The sequence below is a fragment of the Haliotis rufescens genome, unplaced genomic scaffold (genome assembly GCF_023055435.1).
Source record: "Haliotis rufescens isolate VD_foot unplaced genomic scaffold, xgHalRufe1.0.p SCAF_7, whole genome shotgun sequence".
Taxonomy (NCBI): Eukaryota; Metazoa; Mollusca; class Gastropoda; order Lepetellida; family Haliotidae; genus Haliotis; species Haliotis rufescens.
Window position 1 is genome coordinate 43,213,064 of NW_025964361.1, and position 16,871 is coordinate 43,229,934.

At 38.2% G+C, this 16,871-nt stretch overlaps 1 protein-coding gene across 1 annotated transcript; it reads right to left on the reverse strand.

Moving 5' to 3' along the window:
- Positions 1–950: 950 nt before the first annotated feature.
- LOC124132676 (neurofilament heavy polypeptide-like) lies at positions 951–15,639 on the reverse strand. The gene is made up of 3 exons (XM_046496729.2): positions 15,497–15,639; positions 4,796–8,599; positions 951–3,879 (listed from the first exon to the last, which is right to left on the reverse strand). The coding sequence occupies exon 2, from the start codon at positions 8,591–8,593 to the stop codon at positions 4,796–4,798; it is 3,798 nt and encodes a 1,265-aa protein (XP_046352685.2). The 5' UTR covers positions 8,594–8,599; positions 15,497–15,639; the 3' UTR covers positions 951–3,879.
- Positions 15,640–16,871: the final 1,232 nt, after the last annotated feature.

The window sequence follows — 16,871 nt, forward strand, 5'->3', positions numbered from 1 at the left end:
AATCTTTCAATCAGGGATAAAAACGTTATATTGAATTAAAGCTTTGTGACATCCTATCAGTATGTACACCATCAGTTAGAACCTAGTCCTGTATCAAGTTTTCCTATGAATGTATTCTCAATTTCTGTGACAATTTACCACAAATATTCATTAAAGTGTTATTAAATACCTCACGACCATGTGTAGCTTCATGAATAAATGTTGGACGTTTGCTTTGTCTGCTTTTACAAGTCATGTCCTACACGAATATATGGACTGTTTCAGCAATAATCCATAATCCAAACTGTGTGTCCAAATAGTTCTGTGAGGCTAATTCTGTTTCTGTATACAATATATGGAAATATAACACAGAAGACACAATTGGATAATGTATGTGCATATCTGTGACTTCTTGTGGCCCACTTAATGTTGAACCTGTCTCTAACTTGAAGAATTGTAATCCTGTAAAACCTTGCATAGTATAAAAAATAATGAATATCAAAACTTTTGTGACAAATACAATTTTTCAGTCAGTGGATGAGAAAAGCTGACATTTAGAAAACAGACTTTTCTCATTTGCTCAATGAAATAGTATGTGTCTGAGACAAACTAAAGTTGTCAGTCTCACAATCCCTGGACCATAATATTTCCCCTCCCGCCCCACCTTATTGTAATGCAAAAGTTCTAAATGAAGCAAGTCCCCTAATTCTGAATTTCCCATCTCACTGGGGCTCCTTTTCAATTTGAATAGAGTAGTTCGTTTCTTTCAAAATGATATGTTGTCAGAGACTAAGCATTAAAATTTAGTCTGACATTTCTGACTTCGTTGCAAAGGCACAAAAGTCCATTCACCAAGTCCCAGACAAATTATTTTCCATTTGATTCCAATACCATGCAGCTGCAAGGAACTTCTAGCTTTGACAGAACCATTGCTGATATGTATGATAATAAATAAATAAAACAAACAGGCAGATATTTCACTTGAAGCTTTATTACTGGTGGACTTGCAGATTTTGTACAGGGCTGGCAACTATAGCAAAATTATTTGACATAAATTCAATTGAGACCTTCATGAAGAATGTCTTACATTGTTCATTATTTGGAAATCAGCAACATCACTAAAGTTCAAGTTGGTTATTCCCATGCAGATACCTAACTGACAACTTTCACTGCACATCCCATGGATAGCCAAAATGATACTTCATCTGTTGTTCCATTGCCTGTGAAGGTGTTGGACTCCATTCAGTCACTCTAGTGCATACATAAAACATTCTTCACACATTCGCTTCAACCACATCAGATGAAATATTGTATTACAAATGATTTTAAAATGGGATACACAATGATAGTAAGTACTCATGCTTGACAGAATCTTTCATCTGAAATCAAAAGCCTTAAAAGAAATACTCCATGAAAATTACACAAATATGTAGGACATGCAATAGCTTATTAATCAGGAATGATAAGATTGAGTGAGAGAGTGTTTCAACACCTCTTAAATAGTATTCAAGTTATATCACGGGCTGTCAGCTTGATGTTGGAGGAAAGCCAGAAGAAATGCAGGTCTCATATGTTTACAACTTTTGCGAAAACCTGAGCATGGGTATGGTGCTGACAAACCTAGAAACCCAGTCGGGACAAACCAGGATTCGAACTCATGTTCACTGGTTTCTGGTGTGCCAAAGGGACACAACTCTGCACATCAAATTGCAGCACCAAAGATGACTGTACCCCCGGGTACCCTCCCCCCTCCCAAAGTTTAAATCGAACACATCAACAAAGATGACTTGACATACAAATATCTTAGAAACACATTTCATTTTTAGCATGTCTCCTGACATCAGCTGAATTTTTTAATACTAAGGTGTTTTTAAAGTGCCTCAAAATTTAACGTCATATTTGACCATACATTTCATTTATTGTTGTTACTGTACCATACACAGAAAGGGAGGATATTTTTCTTCCCACTGAAAAAGTAACTTTATGAAAAAGGCTCTTGTGCTATTTACATAAAACATATTGGGATCACAATATCTTTCATAATGAAGCCCTCTTGGTGTCTTATACTTCCAGTTGCATCCAAGGCTCCAACATGTAAATCATTTGTGTTTCTACCTCTCTGAAAAATCTGGTAGGTCTCCAGGAAGTCATTTGATATCTATTTGGGAAAATGAAACCCAGCTGTGTGTACAATGGTATAGGCTTAATCATAATAGTGTTTATTAGTAATGTAAAAACCCACACAATTTAGGTCATTACCAATATGTCTAACATTCAGCTAAAATACACCATTAAAGATTGTGTCATCCAAAAAAAAAGAAAAAAAAGAAAGAACAAAAAAAGTAATCCTGTGATTGTTACAATTTGACACAAAAATATGTGTTGCTGTAAAGCTTGAGTGAATTATTGCATTCATTATTTTGTACCACTTCACCGTTTCCCCCTTTAAGAACACAATATTCCTGGCTGTCATCAGTGTAAATAAAACACTGAAGCAATGTTGGAAATTACCTTCTCCCACTAAATCTTTTCAAATGGACTTCTAAGGTTTTTGAAATTTTACTTTTTTTAAACTTTGATATCGAAGGCTGACTGCTACAATAATTCAATTTACTTGATTAAATTGAATGAAACAAATTAACACCATAAAAGAGCATGAATATTCAATTTCAACATAATCTCAAAAGTATTTGTGTCTGAATAAGACTTGTACACATACATTTACCCAAAACAAGTAAAACAGGTGTTCCTAAAACAGATAATTACATTTTGTAACAATAACAATTCTATTTACATTCAAAGCCAATTATCAGGAAAATAACAGGTCAATTGTCTGTGATGGATGCTATGATACAAGTGAAGCTGTGCATGTTCAGTTATTCACAGTAACTAGTTTGAATAACACAATAAACAAGTTTTTGAAAGGGAATATTAATACAAATAAGATCGAGCAAATGCAAGTTTTGAGATAATGTCTCGTTAGTGTTCAAAAGCATAATAAACTGAAGACAACACGTCAAACTTCTTTACAAATTATATGTGACTGACATCTCAAGACAACAGCAACTCACTGCCCACTTTTAACTACTGGTGCTACCATGTCTACTGGCTACATCTTCCATACTCAGGTATTTATTTCAGCTTTTTTTACATGGGCATTTAATCGGTTTGTGTTCATGTAGTGTTCTGTCTGCCAATGGAATTAAATAAAGGAACAGTTTCAGAGGTGAGCATTTGCTTGTAATGATATTACTGTTTTGTGTGTGTGCATGTGCGTGCACACACATATATACATACTGAAGATATCCACTTTGGGCAATGTCTTTACAAACTGGGCACTTAATTTCAAATGGAACATTTATACAGAAGCACATTACTTTTTTTTTCAATGTGTTCCTTCATTCTATTCCATCAGTGAACAATTGTTTTCCACACAAGAAAATCCAAAATACACATGTTATGGTGGTTTTAAATGACTGGACTAGACACTCTCTTTTGATCTACCATGGTCATAAAGAGGCTTGAAACTACCACTTTCGGTAAAATCAGTACACTGAATCATAGTTTAGCTTTTTACTGCTTGTACAGTCGTACAAGTCTAACGTTCACGTTAGAAATGAGAATATACAACAGGACACTCCTGTTCCTTCACCCCATAAGTGGCACACTGTTGTGTCCTCTCAATGGCCTAGATCAGATCACGTGTGTTTATTAGGATGTCCCCTGGTTCTCCCGACAAGTTAGTTGTTCCTCATCACATTTACACAAGCTGATGGCTTGGGTCAGTCACAGATGTAGACATCCAAGAACACAATCAATTTCATTTCATCGCCATAGCGATAAATTCATTTCTCCAGCAACATTCAGCCAACGGTAGTATCTTCTTTGATCACCATACTCCTGAAAAAGGAAAAGATGGTTCTGTTAGCATGAAATGAGACATAACCAGTAATACAATAGCTGCAAGATTTGCAGGTTAAGAAATATTTTAAGGAGTTTCATAACACTTGTTACTGTTCTGAAGATGATTGCAGCTATTCTGATGTAATGACTAAAGGAGGGTTGGTTCATTTTCTATCTAAAATGTCAACAAATGTGTTCAATATAGTAACACATATCCCATTGCCTGCAATGCCATTTGTCTCTATAACATTTGTGTCTGAAACAATAAAAAACACTAAAGACCTGAATTGCATGTTCAATCCAACAAGAATCTTGCTATTCCAATGCATCAAAACTCTTCACACAGATGCTTGCACAAACTGAGAAACTAGGGATGGGTATTGGAGGTTTAAAGTATCACAATATCTTAGGATGCACAAGGCAGTATTGCTATACGTATCACAATATATTGTATAATTCTGAAGTTTGGAATTCAGAAGCAATTTTAAACTCCAGTGTATGAAGTTCATAAAGGTAACAAACAAGATGCTGGTACAATGTAATGTTTACTGATTCAATAAATATGTATAGATCCACTCTCCAGGTATTTGGCAAGTGTATAACATTCATCACATGATAAAAATTGCTATTTGTAATCGCCTAATATACTGAGCATTAAGTGAGTGAGTGAATATTGCTTAACCCCGCATCAGCAATTTTGCAGCTATTCATGGCGAGCACTGAGTATTAAGAAATGATAGTGATATGTATCACTGAAAGAGAGAACATCAACTTACCAAAATACCATTAAAACACACAACCTTATGAGAAACAGTCCCAAAACAGATTTAGAGTAACTTGGAACAAAACAATTTTTCAAACAAAAGGACATTTTAAGAATTAATAGATCACTCATAAGCATATTGCTACTAACCTAGTTTTGCATTGTTGTGTATATAGTTGTAGCAGCATTTGGATCATCGGCTGTTGGCTGCATGGCAAATTGTACAGGACCATCTTGCTCGACAATAGCATGGGTAACTTCATTTGGATCGGCAGCCTGGACGATGATGATGGTTTCCTGACCTCCCTCAGTCTGGAGGGTAGTGAACGCCTGGCCCTGAAGCATCTGGGTGGCATCATTGACCACAGTGGCATAAGTGCCATCACCCACTGCAGTGTAAACTGTCGTAGTTCCATCCTCGCCATCTTCCCCTTCTTGGGTGAGGGTAATAGTCTGCTCCATGGCTGATGCCTCTTCTGGATCATCCGGCACCTCCTCCTCGATCTTCTTGATGTAAGCCTGCATGGCCTTGGCAGCTTCTCCGTGAGCAACATGTACTTTTCCGATGTGTTCCAGAAGGAGCTTTTTACGTTTGAAGGTCTCGTGACACATGTCACACATGTATGGGGAGAGCTTCTTGTGAACCAGCTGAATGTGAGACATAAGGTTGGATTTGTTGTTGAAACATCGTCCACAGTCATTGCATTTGTGAGGCTTCTCTCCAGTGTGGATAAGCATGTGACGATCCACATGGTATTTTTTCGTGAATCTTTTCTCGCAAACTGAGCAAATGAAAATCTTCTGATTTGGGGATTTCCAGCCTTCATGGACACGTTTTGTGTGACCAATCAAAGCTCCTAGCGTCTTGAACGCAGCTTTGCATGTATTGCAGAGATACTGTCTGGTATGGAGATGCATGCCCTTGATGTGAGTGTTCAGGTTGCCTCGGAATGCTGAGGTATAGTCACAGTGGGGACACTTGTAAGGCTTTCTCCCAGAATGAACTGTGCGCATGTGAGAGCTCATTCCTGTCTTAAGGACAACCTTTCCACAGATAGGACAAGGAATCTGCATTCGGTTCTGCTGGTGCAATTCCATGTGCCGTTTCATGTTCTTGGTGACTTTCCCACATTCTCCACAGGTTTCACCAGAGTCATCAACACCTTGAGTGGACACCTTCATGATCCTTTCTCTCCATTTAGCATTTCTCATTTCTTCATCGAAGTCAGGCTCATCTTTATGCTTACTCTTGATGTGCTTCACCAGGCCAATAAATGCTCGGTCGCAGAATGGACATTTCAAAGCTTCCTCCGTATTTCTCTTGATGGATTTTCTCCTTGGCTCAGTATCTTCAAACAAACTAATGTCATCTTCCCTCCTCCGTCTCCTCCTGGGACTTTCTTCATCTTCATCCATCAAAGGATCTGTTTCTGCATCTATATTAAGAGGGCCAAACTTTTTCTTCTTTAATCGTGGATCAGTTTGTGTTTGTACAGACCTTCTTCCCGGAGATTCATAAATTGTCTCAACCTCAACAAAGTGAGCAGTTATGGGAGTCTGTGTTGCCTGAGTTGAGGACTTAAGATGATCTTCGTCATATTCATCTTCGTCAATCTGATCAATGTCATATATGTCATTGGATGCTCCTGCAAGGTCATCAAAGTCTCTCCTGCCTCTCTCTGGTGTAATTGGAGTAGTGCCTGTTTCCACAGAATGCTGTCTTGGAGTTTGAACATGAACTGTTTCTGTATCTTGCATCCCTGTTCCTACAGACTGGCTTGTTTCATGTATCTCAGGAACTACCACAATACCTTCTTCTTCTTCCTCTTCCAATATCCCCTCCTCCTCCTCTTCTTCTTCTTCTAGTTCTTCTTCTATTTCTTCTTCTACTTCCATTTCCAAAGGTTCTTGCTTAACACTCTCCTGACCCTTTGCTTTCTTTCTTGCAGGAGTTGTTGGAGTTGCAACCTCAGTAGCCTCTGGTTCATCAGCATCTCTGGTTCTCTTTCTTCCACCCCTTCTTGGTGTTTCATCTGGTTCCTCCACTTCTGCAGATGGTGTTGGAGCCTTTTTCTGGGCACTTGATGGCGCAGAATCAGTTGATTTGGGTCTTCCTCTGCCTCTCTTCAAAGGAGTATCCTGTTGTTCATCTTCTTGAAGCATTTTTCGGGTGACATGAGCAGATTGCTCAGCAACTTGCTCTTTAGATGCCCGTCCTGATCTTCTTTGACTTCTTCCTTCCTCCACCTGTGGTTGGGTTTCCTCATCAGTTTCCACACCAGTGTCTGTAACAATCACTTGAACCAGCTCTTCCCTTCGGGGCCTTCCTCTGCTTCTTTTGGCAGGTACATCCTCTACATCATGAGGAATGATCTTTGTTAATAATTGAACAGATTTACTTTCATCTTCCCCTTGCTTTTTTCTGCCTCGTTTGGGGGTTTCCTCTTCCTCTTCAGGTTCTGGAGCAGTTTCCTTTTTTTGTCTACCCCTCTTTCCTTTACCTTCAGTCGGAGTATCCTTACTTGGTGTTTCAACTGCTTGAGTCTCTGTTGTATCTCTACGGGGTCTGCCTCTTCCTCTTCTTGGAGTTGAAGTTTCCTCTGTCTGTGCAGGTTCTTGGGACTTTTCTTGTGGGATTTCAATTTCTTGGGTTTCGGTTGTATCTTTTCGTGGTCTTCCTCTTCTCTTTGGAGTGGCTACCTCTTCAGCTGGTGGAGTTTCTGGCTCTGGTTCACTTTCTTTTACTTCTCTCTTTGGTCGACCTCTTCCTTTTTTCTCTGGTTCAGGTTCAACAGGTGTGTCTTCAGATTTTTGTCTTCCTCTGCGTCTTTTCTCTGGACTAGTAGTCTCTTCAGGAACATCATTTGCCTTAGGCTCCTCGACCTTTTTCGCAGGACGGCCTCTTCTTCTGGGTGTTGTTTCTTCAACTGTCTTCTCAGGAACAGCTTCTGGTTCTGCAACTTCTGTTTCTTTGGCTTCAGTTTCAGCTTCATCATCAACTGCTTGATTTTCATCAGCAATACCATCTTCAGTATCAATTTTCTGCGTTTCTGCATTTTGATCAATTTCTTGTATAGATGCTTTGGTCTGTGACTGCACCGTTTTCTCTAGTGTCTCTTGACCAGAGCTCTTTCCTTCAACAGACTGGTCATCCTTTGTTTCAACTAAAGCGCCATCTCCTTCCTGAAGAGGAACATATGTTTCTTTCACTATTGTTTCTTCTATAACTGGTTGGCGTTTGGAAACCTCCTCCTGACTTTCAGCTGTGAATGGTGTTTCCACCTCAGCCTCATCTTCGACTGCTTCTTCTTCTAAACTAATAATTCTAGTTTCGCCATCTTCCTCTTCTAATTCCTCTGTTTGAGCTCCCGTTTGGATAACAGTTTGCTCTGTTACTACTTGAGAGCCTGTAAACAAGTCCTGTTGACTAGATGAGGGGTTCTGGATAATGGTGATTGTGTCGGTATGTGGATCATGAATATACTGTCTTCCGGTTCCAGCTTCTGTGGTAACAATCTGAACCTGACCTTGATTCTCAACAATTTGAGCTCCCTCAGGTATAACCATCTGAACAACCTCACCTTGCTGCTGTTGATCTAATTGAAGGATAGCTTCAGCAGCAGCTTGGTTATCAAGGGAAGATCCACCCTGAATGATACTAACACTCCCATCTCCAGATGCCAAGGCTACGCTTGTGGCTGTGCCAAACGCTGCTTGTGCAGCTGCTCCTATAGCACTGGGCTGTGTGGTCTCTAGAATTATTTGCTGGGCTTCAGCTCCATTTTGGTCTACAATCATGAACTGTTGTGTTTCAGTCCCAGTGTCGCCCTGCATCAGCGTCTTGGGCATCTCTTGAGTTTGTAGGACAACTGCATCCATGAGCTGGGCACCATCACCATAGCCACCAGCATTGGTCTCCCCTTCCATCGGTTGTGGTTGATTTTCCATCCTCAACTGAAAATAAAAGAAGGATCAATTAGGCATCCATGCGTTGCAATTTGCTTCCTCCTACTTACAGAGGTCAATATTCGATTCATTTATGCCTTTCAAAATAAGGGTCAATCTAAATGTTGACCTGTGGCCAGTTAAAATTACAAAGAGCTTGCTGTAAACGTAGAGTAGATGGCCTGTCTGGCTAATCAAAATTTCACCCCTTCTCTTTTTAAGTCTTTTTTTTGTTCAATTTGATTATCTCGGTAGAATAACTGATTGCCATTTCGTAATGTGTACAACAACATCATTGTTTGCTTATCAGTGATATATAAGTTTCCTATATTAACAATTTGCTGCAGGCTTGGGGACAAATATGAGCCTCTAACAAGTAATGATAACACCCTGGCAGCACCCATATTCTGCCTATTTTCAGACCTTCACAACTTGCAGAAAAGATAGAGAACCTGACATTTTACAAGGGCTCATTTCAAGTCATGGATACAATTGCAGCCACAATATTTCTTGTAAATTTGATTCCCCCCTTTGACAGTGTCCTCTGCAAGTGACACTAGATATATTATAATGCCTTACAATACTTTCTCTAATACTAGGAAACCGTGAACCTGTACAAAGAATTTCGTTATTTTACCAGCATGAAAAGATGTAGAGAACGATGAGCAGTAGACAAGAAGTCTAAGACAATCTCTTTGCTGCTGAACTGAAAATGCCAAGCAACCAGATCACCTGTGATGTAGTAAGGAAATCCTCTACAACTCTTCATTTGAGGTAGGTCAAATGATGACCATCTTCCCGAGGCAAGGGAGACTATTAAAAGTACAGGTTCCTACCCTTTCCGAACTAGGTTGGAATTATGTAGTGGTATTTAAGATCGACTACTGAGCCTATGCATAGTCCAATAAAAATTGTGTAACAAATTCAACTTCCGGTTTGTTAACTTACATACAAATTTCAGTCGATTGCAGGATTTGCAAAGCATGTTACCATCAACATGCCGGCAAAAAAGATTTTCCACATCTTTTCATGTTTTTAATCAGGGTGCTCACATGATTTGATGCACTTCGCAAAGTAAGACCCGGTTTATTACAATGTAGATCTTGATTATAGATCCAATCATCTTCGCTGGGCGCGGCCAATGTAAGTTATATGAGAGGTAGAATCTGATTGGTCAATAGGAGAGACATAACTCATAATAGCCACTGGTGGTGCTACAATTAAACCACAAAATTCCAGCCTAGTTAGGAAAGGGAGGAAACTGGATTTTCACTGTCAGTTAACACCCTTGCCTCAGGAAGATGATGGAAAATTATTTCATATGCTTGTATCACAAAACATTACACCTATCTAACCCCACTATTGCAGATCTCTACTTACAAGATGAGATTTTTCAGAAATTCCAACCTAGTTTGGCAAGGGTCGAAACAGCCTAGGGAAGATGATTTAGACCAAGAACAAAACAGTGAAAGCTACAAACATTATTGAAATTCAAATCATTTTCACCTACTTATGGCTGCATTGCTACACATCAACATTTAGTTAAATCATATCTGTATTTATTCTCTCAGTACAGACAACACTACAGACCTAATATGGAGCACTAATAGAGAAGGGTTGAAATTCTAATAAAAGGCTGAGTTGTGGACAATACCATATCAATTCAAGAGAGGTTAAAAACGTTAAAAGTCAGGGGGTTGAAGATAACCTTTGCCCAAATGGCCTCATATACAGCCACTTTTATGAGTCAGACAAGCTCTCACAACACTGATTTTAATAATTGATTTATGAAAACGATACGCATGTAATTTGGAGAGTGTCAAAATGTAAGGAACCATCCTCAACTTATTACTTCACGGTTGTGTATACAGTATTTCCTTCTGTCACCTGTGAATACATACAACCATGGGGTGAAGTCTCTCCTTTCAACCCAAGAATTGGACAACAGCCTCGTAATAGCACGGGGGGGGGGGGCACATACAAGTACTCAGGCCAATGAGTGTTCAGTTTACATTGCACAAACAACAATGTTTCTTTCTTGTTCTTCTTGTACAACATGTGTCATAGCCATGTGGAATCTACTATCTTCCCTACACATTAGCCAACTAAAACTAGATACATGTCACCAATACACTGCACATTGGCCCTGTGTATTCACAGGTCTTAGAATGTTGTGTATGGTCAGGGATTGACTTAAGCCGCTTTCCCGCAATATTCTCACATAGTTGGCATAGATATTGCATCAACATTCAATCGCACAGATCTTTTAATAGTTTTATCTGCATCAACACTCATTTTCACCTACAAAAATGAAAATGTTGTATTACTTGAATTAATTTATCTACGGTACCTATAAATGTCAATAAAAAAACTTACATGCTAGTTTTTTCAATCATCAAATGTTGTCAATCAAAACAGCGATTTGCGTACTTGCAACATTGCATGCTATGTCTTCCTACTCCTATATAACTGCATGGTGCTTTGCATCAGCTGACAATGGTGGCATGCGCAACATTTTTCTTATCCCCGATGGGCAAAACGAGTGTTTGTTTTTACAAACTTAACACTTTGGTAGCGCACAAAAATCTTATTCTGTGATCTACAACTCCGAGTCATTAAACATATTTTTTTAAGACTTAAATCCTAGCAGAAATCAAAGACGTTGATCTACATGTATGTGCATCCGTGCACAAAATCAAGAGAAAAAAGACAATCACGGGTAAAGTTTCAAAACACGAGCAAATTTCGATTTGGGAATGACAGCAAAGCAAAAACTAAATGAATATACATACAACTCTTTCTCCATAATAATCTACAAATTGCAGATCAGAAACAATCGTATATTAGATGAGATTCGCTGAGCCGGTGTCAGCAGGGGTGGAAGAGTTTTCATGAACATACCCTCGTGCAAGAATGGCCACCGTGCTTGAATTTTGAACTATTTCGAGTGGCCAAACAGCAAGTTGGGTTTAGATTTTTTAGATTATGCTATGATACATTGGCTTCCAAATGTGTCCATAAAAATTGAAAACTGTGACTTAACCATTGAAATGTAACTCATAAACATCGTGAATGTCAACAGTCTTTTAAACTTCTGGTTACTCGTGAACATTTTCTGGCTGCTGCACATGGCAAACACACCGCCTTCTGTGTGAAATAAATGACTAAATTGTTGCTAATTAAACAAGAGGGTGAACCTAGAGCAATAGTCATTGCATAATGAACTGCAGGGGTAGAAACTAAGATATTTAGTCCACTAGTCCTTATAATGATAACATATTGCAAAACCCTTAAAAATGTCAAATTTCTACTAGTCCTTAGGATACCTTAACTATTGGCCAGTTTGGCAAGGACTACAGGACTAGTGCCAATTTCTAACGCCGGAACTGTCACTTCTAATTAATTGAAAAGTCCATATTGATAAGATTTCATTTGATACGGTCAGAGACCCTGCCTCTGATATGGTACACACTTCAGACCGATATGGTACACACTTCAGACCGATATGGTACACACTTCAGACCGAAATAAGATGGCAAAATTGACGAAAGCACTGGAATATAAATAATATATTTTTGGCCAACAAACTGTAATACCATTTACAACAGTCGCTATTTCATGTCATCACTCTAAATATATTGAATTACGATCTAAACATACATTGTCAAAATTTGATAACTGCAGATTGTTGTCTCCTGCATGCCAACAAAATGCAACAGCTGACAGTGGTAAACATGCCTACCGGTACTAAACGATCTATAATTGTCCTCGCAAATAATTTCCCATCAAGTCGACAACGAACAGAAATACAGAAATATAGTGTAATTTCTCCTAAAGTAGACAATGAAGAGAAATATAAGTCGAATGTAAATTTGTGTTATTAATAATGCTAATAATTATAAATACATGTATTTGCAGAGGAATAATTAATGTTCAAAAATAGGATACTCGAGGATATATCTATATAATCTAGTAATATTACTTGCAACATTATTTGAGTCACAAGTACCAAAAATCAAATACAGTTTCCCCTGTGTGAAGATGAACTAGGCTGGAATTCCTGGGCTCGATCGTAGCACCACCAGTGGCTATTACGAGTTATGTCCTTTCAATGCCTCTCCTATTGACCAATCAGATTCAACCTCTCATATCACTTGCATTTGCTTCTAACAAAACGGTGGCGCCCAGTCAAAACGATCTGATCGATAATCAAGATCTATATTGTGATAAAACGAGTCTTACATCATGAAGTGCATCAAATCACGTGAGCACCTTGATTAAAAACATGAAAAGATTTAGAAAATATCTGTTGACAACGAGTTAGCGATGCACATGCTTTGCAAATCCTGCAGTCGACCGAAATCTGAATGACACTTTACGAACCGGATTTCAATTTCGGTGCGCGATTTTGATTGGACTATGCACAGACTCGTTAGTCCAGCCAAAATGTAACTCCATAATACCAGCCTAGTTCGGCAAGGGTGGAAACTGGACTTTATAGTCAGTTAACTCACTTGCCTCGAGATGATGGTTTGTTTGGGAGCACTGAATGTTTACACAGAATCATGTAATTAAATTAAGTTGATGCTTGAAAGACATGCGACTTCTAATTTCCAAGTTCCAACACACTTCAAAAGGTTACAACTGATGTGAATTGAAAGCAAATAAGACTGTTCACATTGCTTTTGATTCTTCAAATTACAACATTTACATTTCTTACGAACACTTTCATTTTCACAACAAACTCGGCAACAAACTTCTTGACAACTCTGCAAGTGATAATAAATGTCCCATAGTTTGATAATAAATTTCACAAGACAAACAACTCTATATTTTCTTGCGTATAATATCAATAAATATTTTTTACAGAAAATACAGCGATGTTGAAAGGGATGCATAGTATCATATTTCATCATACACACAAACATCAAGTTTTGACTCCTTCCAATGACAAAATGCACAATATTTTATGTAAACAAATTAAATTGTTTTGCTGTATACCATTTAGTCCTGTGGTATTTTGTATTTATAGCTAAATAATGTATGAACTACAGTACTGCATACAACAATTCTGTATTTCTTATGCATTTTATATTATTGCTACATCTAATTAATTATAGTGAATTTTGTTTTCGGACCTCTTGGTTTCAATAAAAAAGGACTGCCAATACCAAATATAAACAGCTTTATTGATTGTTTGAATTCATCTTTAACTTGTGACCACTAAATACACTACTACTTTTCCAAAATATGCATCAGCACTTATATTTGATCATTACACAGTGAGTGAGTGAGTTGGAGTTAACGCCGCTTTTAACAGTATTCCAGTTATATCACGGCGTGTCAGCTCAATGTGGGAGGAAAGCCCGAAGTGATGCAGGTCTCAGACATTTACCACTACGGTGAAACCCACGAGCATGGGTATGGTGCTGACAAACCTAGAAACATAATTGGGGAGAACCGGGATTTGAACCCACAATCACAGGTTTCTGGCGTGCCCAAGGGACGCAACTCTGCACAGCAAATCGCGGCACCTTAGACGACTGGTCCACCCGTGCCCCCCCCCGATCATTACACAGGGCATCAGGTCAGTTTATTGTCATTCAAAATGGCCAATGTGTTGTTTTTTTAATCCAAATTTGGTAATGACACAGAACAAGAATAATTTCCTGACAATTTGTTTAATATCGTGAAAGTTTCCTATGACATTTGGCTCAAGCAAAAATCTTTGGTGAAATGAATTGCCCAAAATGTGATTATCTGTTTGTTTCTAAACTAATACTTTTATTGTTAATTTCCATTTCATAAATGAATGCATCAACATGATCAAATTGACATGAAAACAATCTGGTTGTAAATTTGACACAAAATGTCTAAGGCTACATATATTAATAATTTATGTCCTTTTTAAATGGTTGTCAAAACAACTTAGGCAAAGGAAACCTGTCATAATTAGCAAACAAATATTCGACAAATGAACAATAATGCATTGGATGAAACAATTGTATGAGAATCCCAAAAGAGATCACTGCTAATAACTGATGTTCTAATAAAATAAAATTCATCTATTATCTTTCATATTCATACTTATTGTATATATAAAAACAAAGGCCATAAATTTATTAGACATAGCCTAGGCCGAGTATTCCGAAAATAACTAAATATTTTGCTATTTAAATGTTAACAAAAATAGTTTTCCGTGTACTGTGAAACATTCTGTCCTTTTCATTACACTTGTATAAACCATGTCTCGTTTCTTCTATGATTTGTTCCTATATCGAAAAAGTCTTATTCTTTGCCAGTCTCAAACTACCGAATGCTGCAGCAAATCACTTCCTCTCTCGCCTCGCGCGCTGGATCTTGCGGATTCTAGTCACATGACGCTAATAAAGCCCGACCTTGAACCTTTCGCAATTATTAAATATATTACAATGTATCTCCCATTCATAATTTCCCAAATCATTATGTGAATAGTGCTGGGTGAGTTAATACCATTTAATCATCAAACGAAGGGACATTTGTTATGGATGATTCAGGGGCACCTACTCGCAATTTTATTCCCTTTGCCGGGAACACATGCGCGATACCAGGCCAGACACTCCGCCATTTGTCCCTTTGTTGTCGTTTAGCCAAAACGACAGATATTTGCGCTTTTCTGAAAGCTTCTACTTACAAAAAGGAACTTTGCAAGCAATTACTGACAATGGGGCATCAAAGAATAATGACATTATTTACTTATCCTAAAAAATAAGGGGGCTAACTTATGAAAATTGTCGCCCCTGGGTTTTCCAAGGGCAGTAACCGTGTCGCCATTTTGAAAACCACAACATATCGCACGGCAGTGGTTATCGCCCATAGTGCCTAGGTTATCTCACGTGTGCCATTCGATTTTGTTAGCTAACTTACCCAGTGAGTCTTGTCATTCCAGGACGGTTTCCGTGTAAATATGTTTCAACAGTCCAATTCGATAGAGCCCCGATTTGAAGGAAATTTATGCAGCAACACTCTAGGTCAGCATTTTTTCCCTTTAGCCGGCTTGGCTATGCCATTCCCACAATGCCTCAGCGCGGATTCGTTATACTTCGGTAAACTCCGTAAGCCTCTCTCACTATCGACAGCCATGGTTCACATGTTTGACGATCGGAAACTTCAGATCGAAAACCCAACGAACTACTCCATCATTTAACATAATAGACTATCATTTCGTTTGTACACAACTCATCTGTAGTGGAGAGAGAAAATTTATCATTGTTCCCGTGAGAGCAATGGACACAATATATTATATATGCATACATTTTATCCCTGAAGCAAATCTCTTCTCTGAAATATAAATATGTCTGTGTGGGCGTGATTTATTTATATTTTTATTCAAAGAAAATATTAGTGAATTATCTGTATTACACGTATAAAAAAGTACGATTTTAAGTTCATATTATTCTTTCACTTTCTATTCGACTGTAAATCAGGTTTTTTTATTCAAATATATTTTATTGGCAGGTCAATCTGTAAATCAGCTTTAGTGGTTCGATGGACTGAATTGTCTGACCCATACTCGATTATTCCATATTGCTGGAATATTGCTTGAGTGCGGTGTAAAACACCAAACACACAGAGCATTTAGACATTTACCCTCGATGTCATATTTCGATTGGGCCTATATCTAAACAAACAATACTTATAACCGCGCACACGCACGCACGCACGCACACACACACACACACTCACTCTCACACTCACACACACAAAAACACTCACTCACACACACACAAACACTCACTCACTCACTCTCTCTCTCTCTCTCTCTCTCTCTCTCTCTCTCTCTGACACACAATAACATTACGAGAAAAAGCACACGTGCATGGTGCAGTAACAAGTTCAATATCTCGATGACGTGACAAATATTCGGCAACATATTTTTGCAGAACTGAACTTATTTTCTTTCAGATCTCATGCAATATCTGTAATACAACCTACATTCAGTATCGTTGTTTGTATTTTGAACATGTTTGAGATCAATATAAGAATAATAATGTCTCATCAACGGTAAACAACAAGTCAATCTAATTCAACTAAAAAAATTCTGGTGGGATCCTTTTTAAATCTTAATGCGACTGATAACGAGTTCGGATCAAGAACATCCGATCACCTGTACTTGATTTTTTTAATTATTAATTCCCTGGGATAAAACTATTAGGCCGTACTTTTCCAATGCCACAGATGTTTCCAGTTAGATTTGGTATGTGGACAGCTATGCAAACTATTAAACAATATGTTAATATGT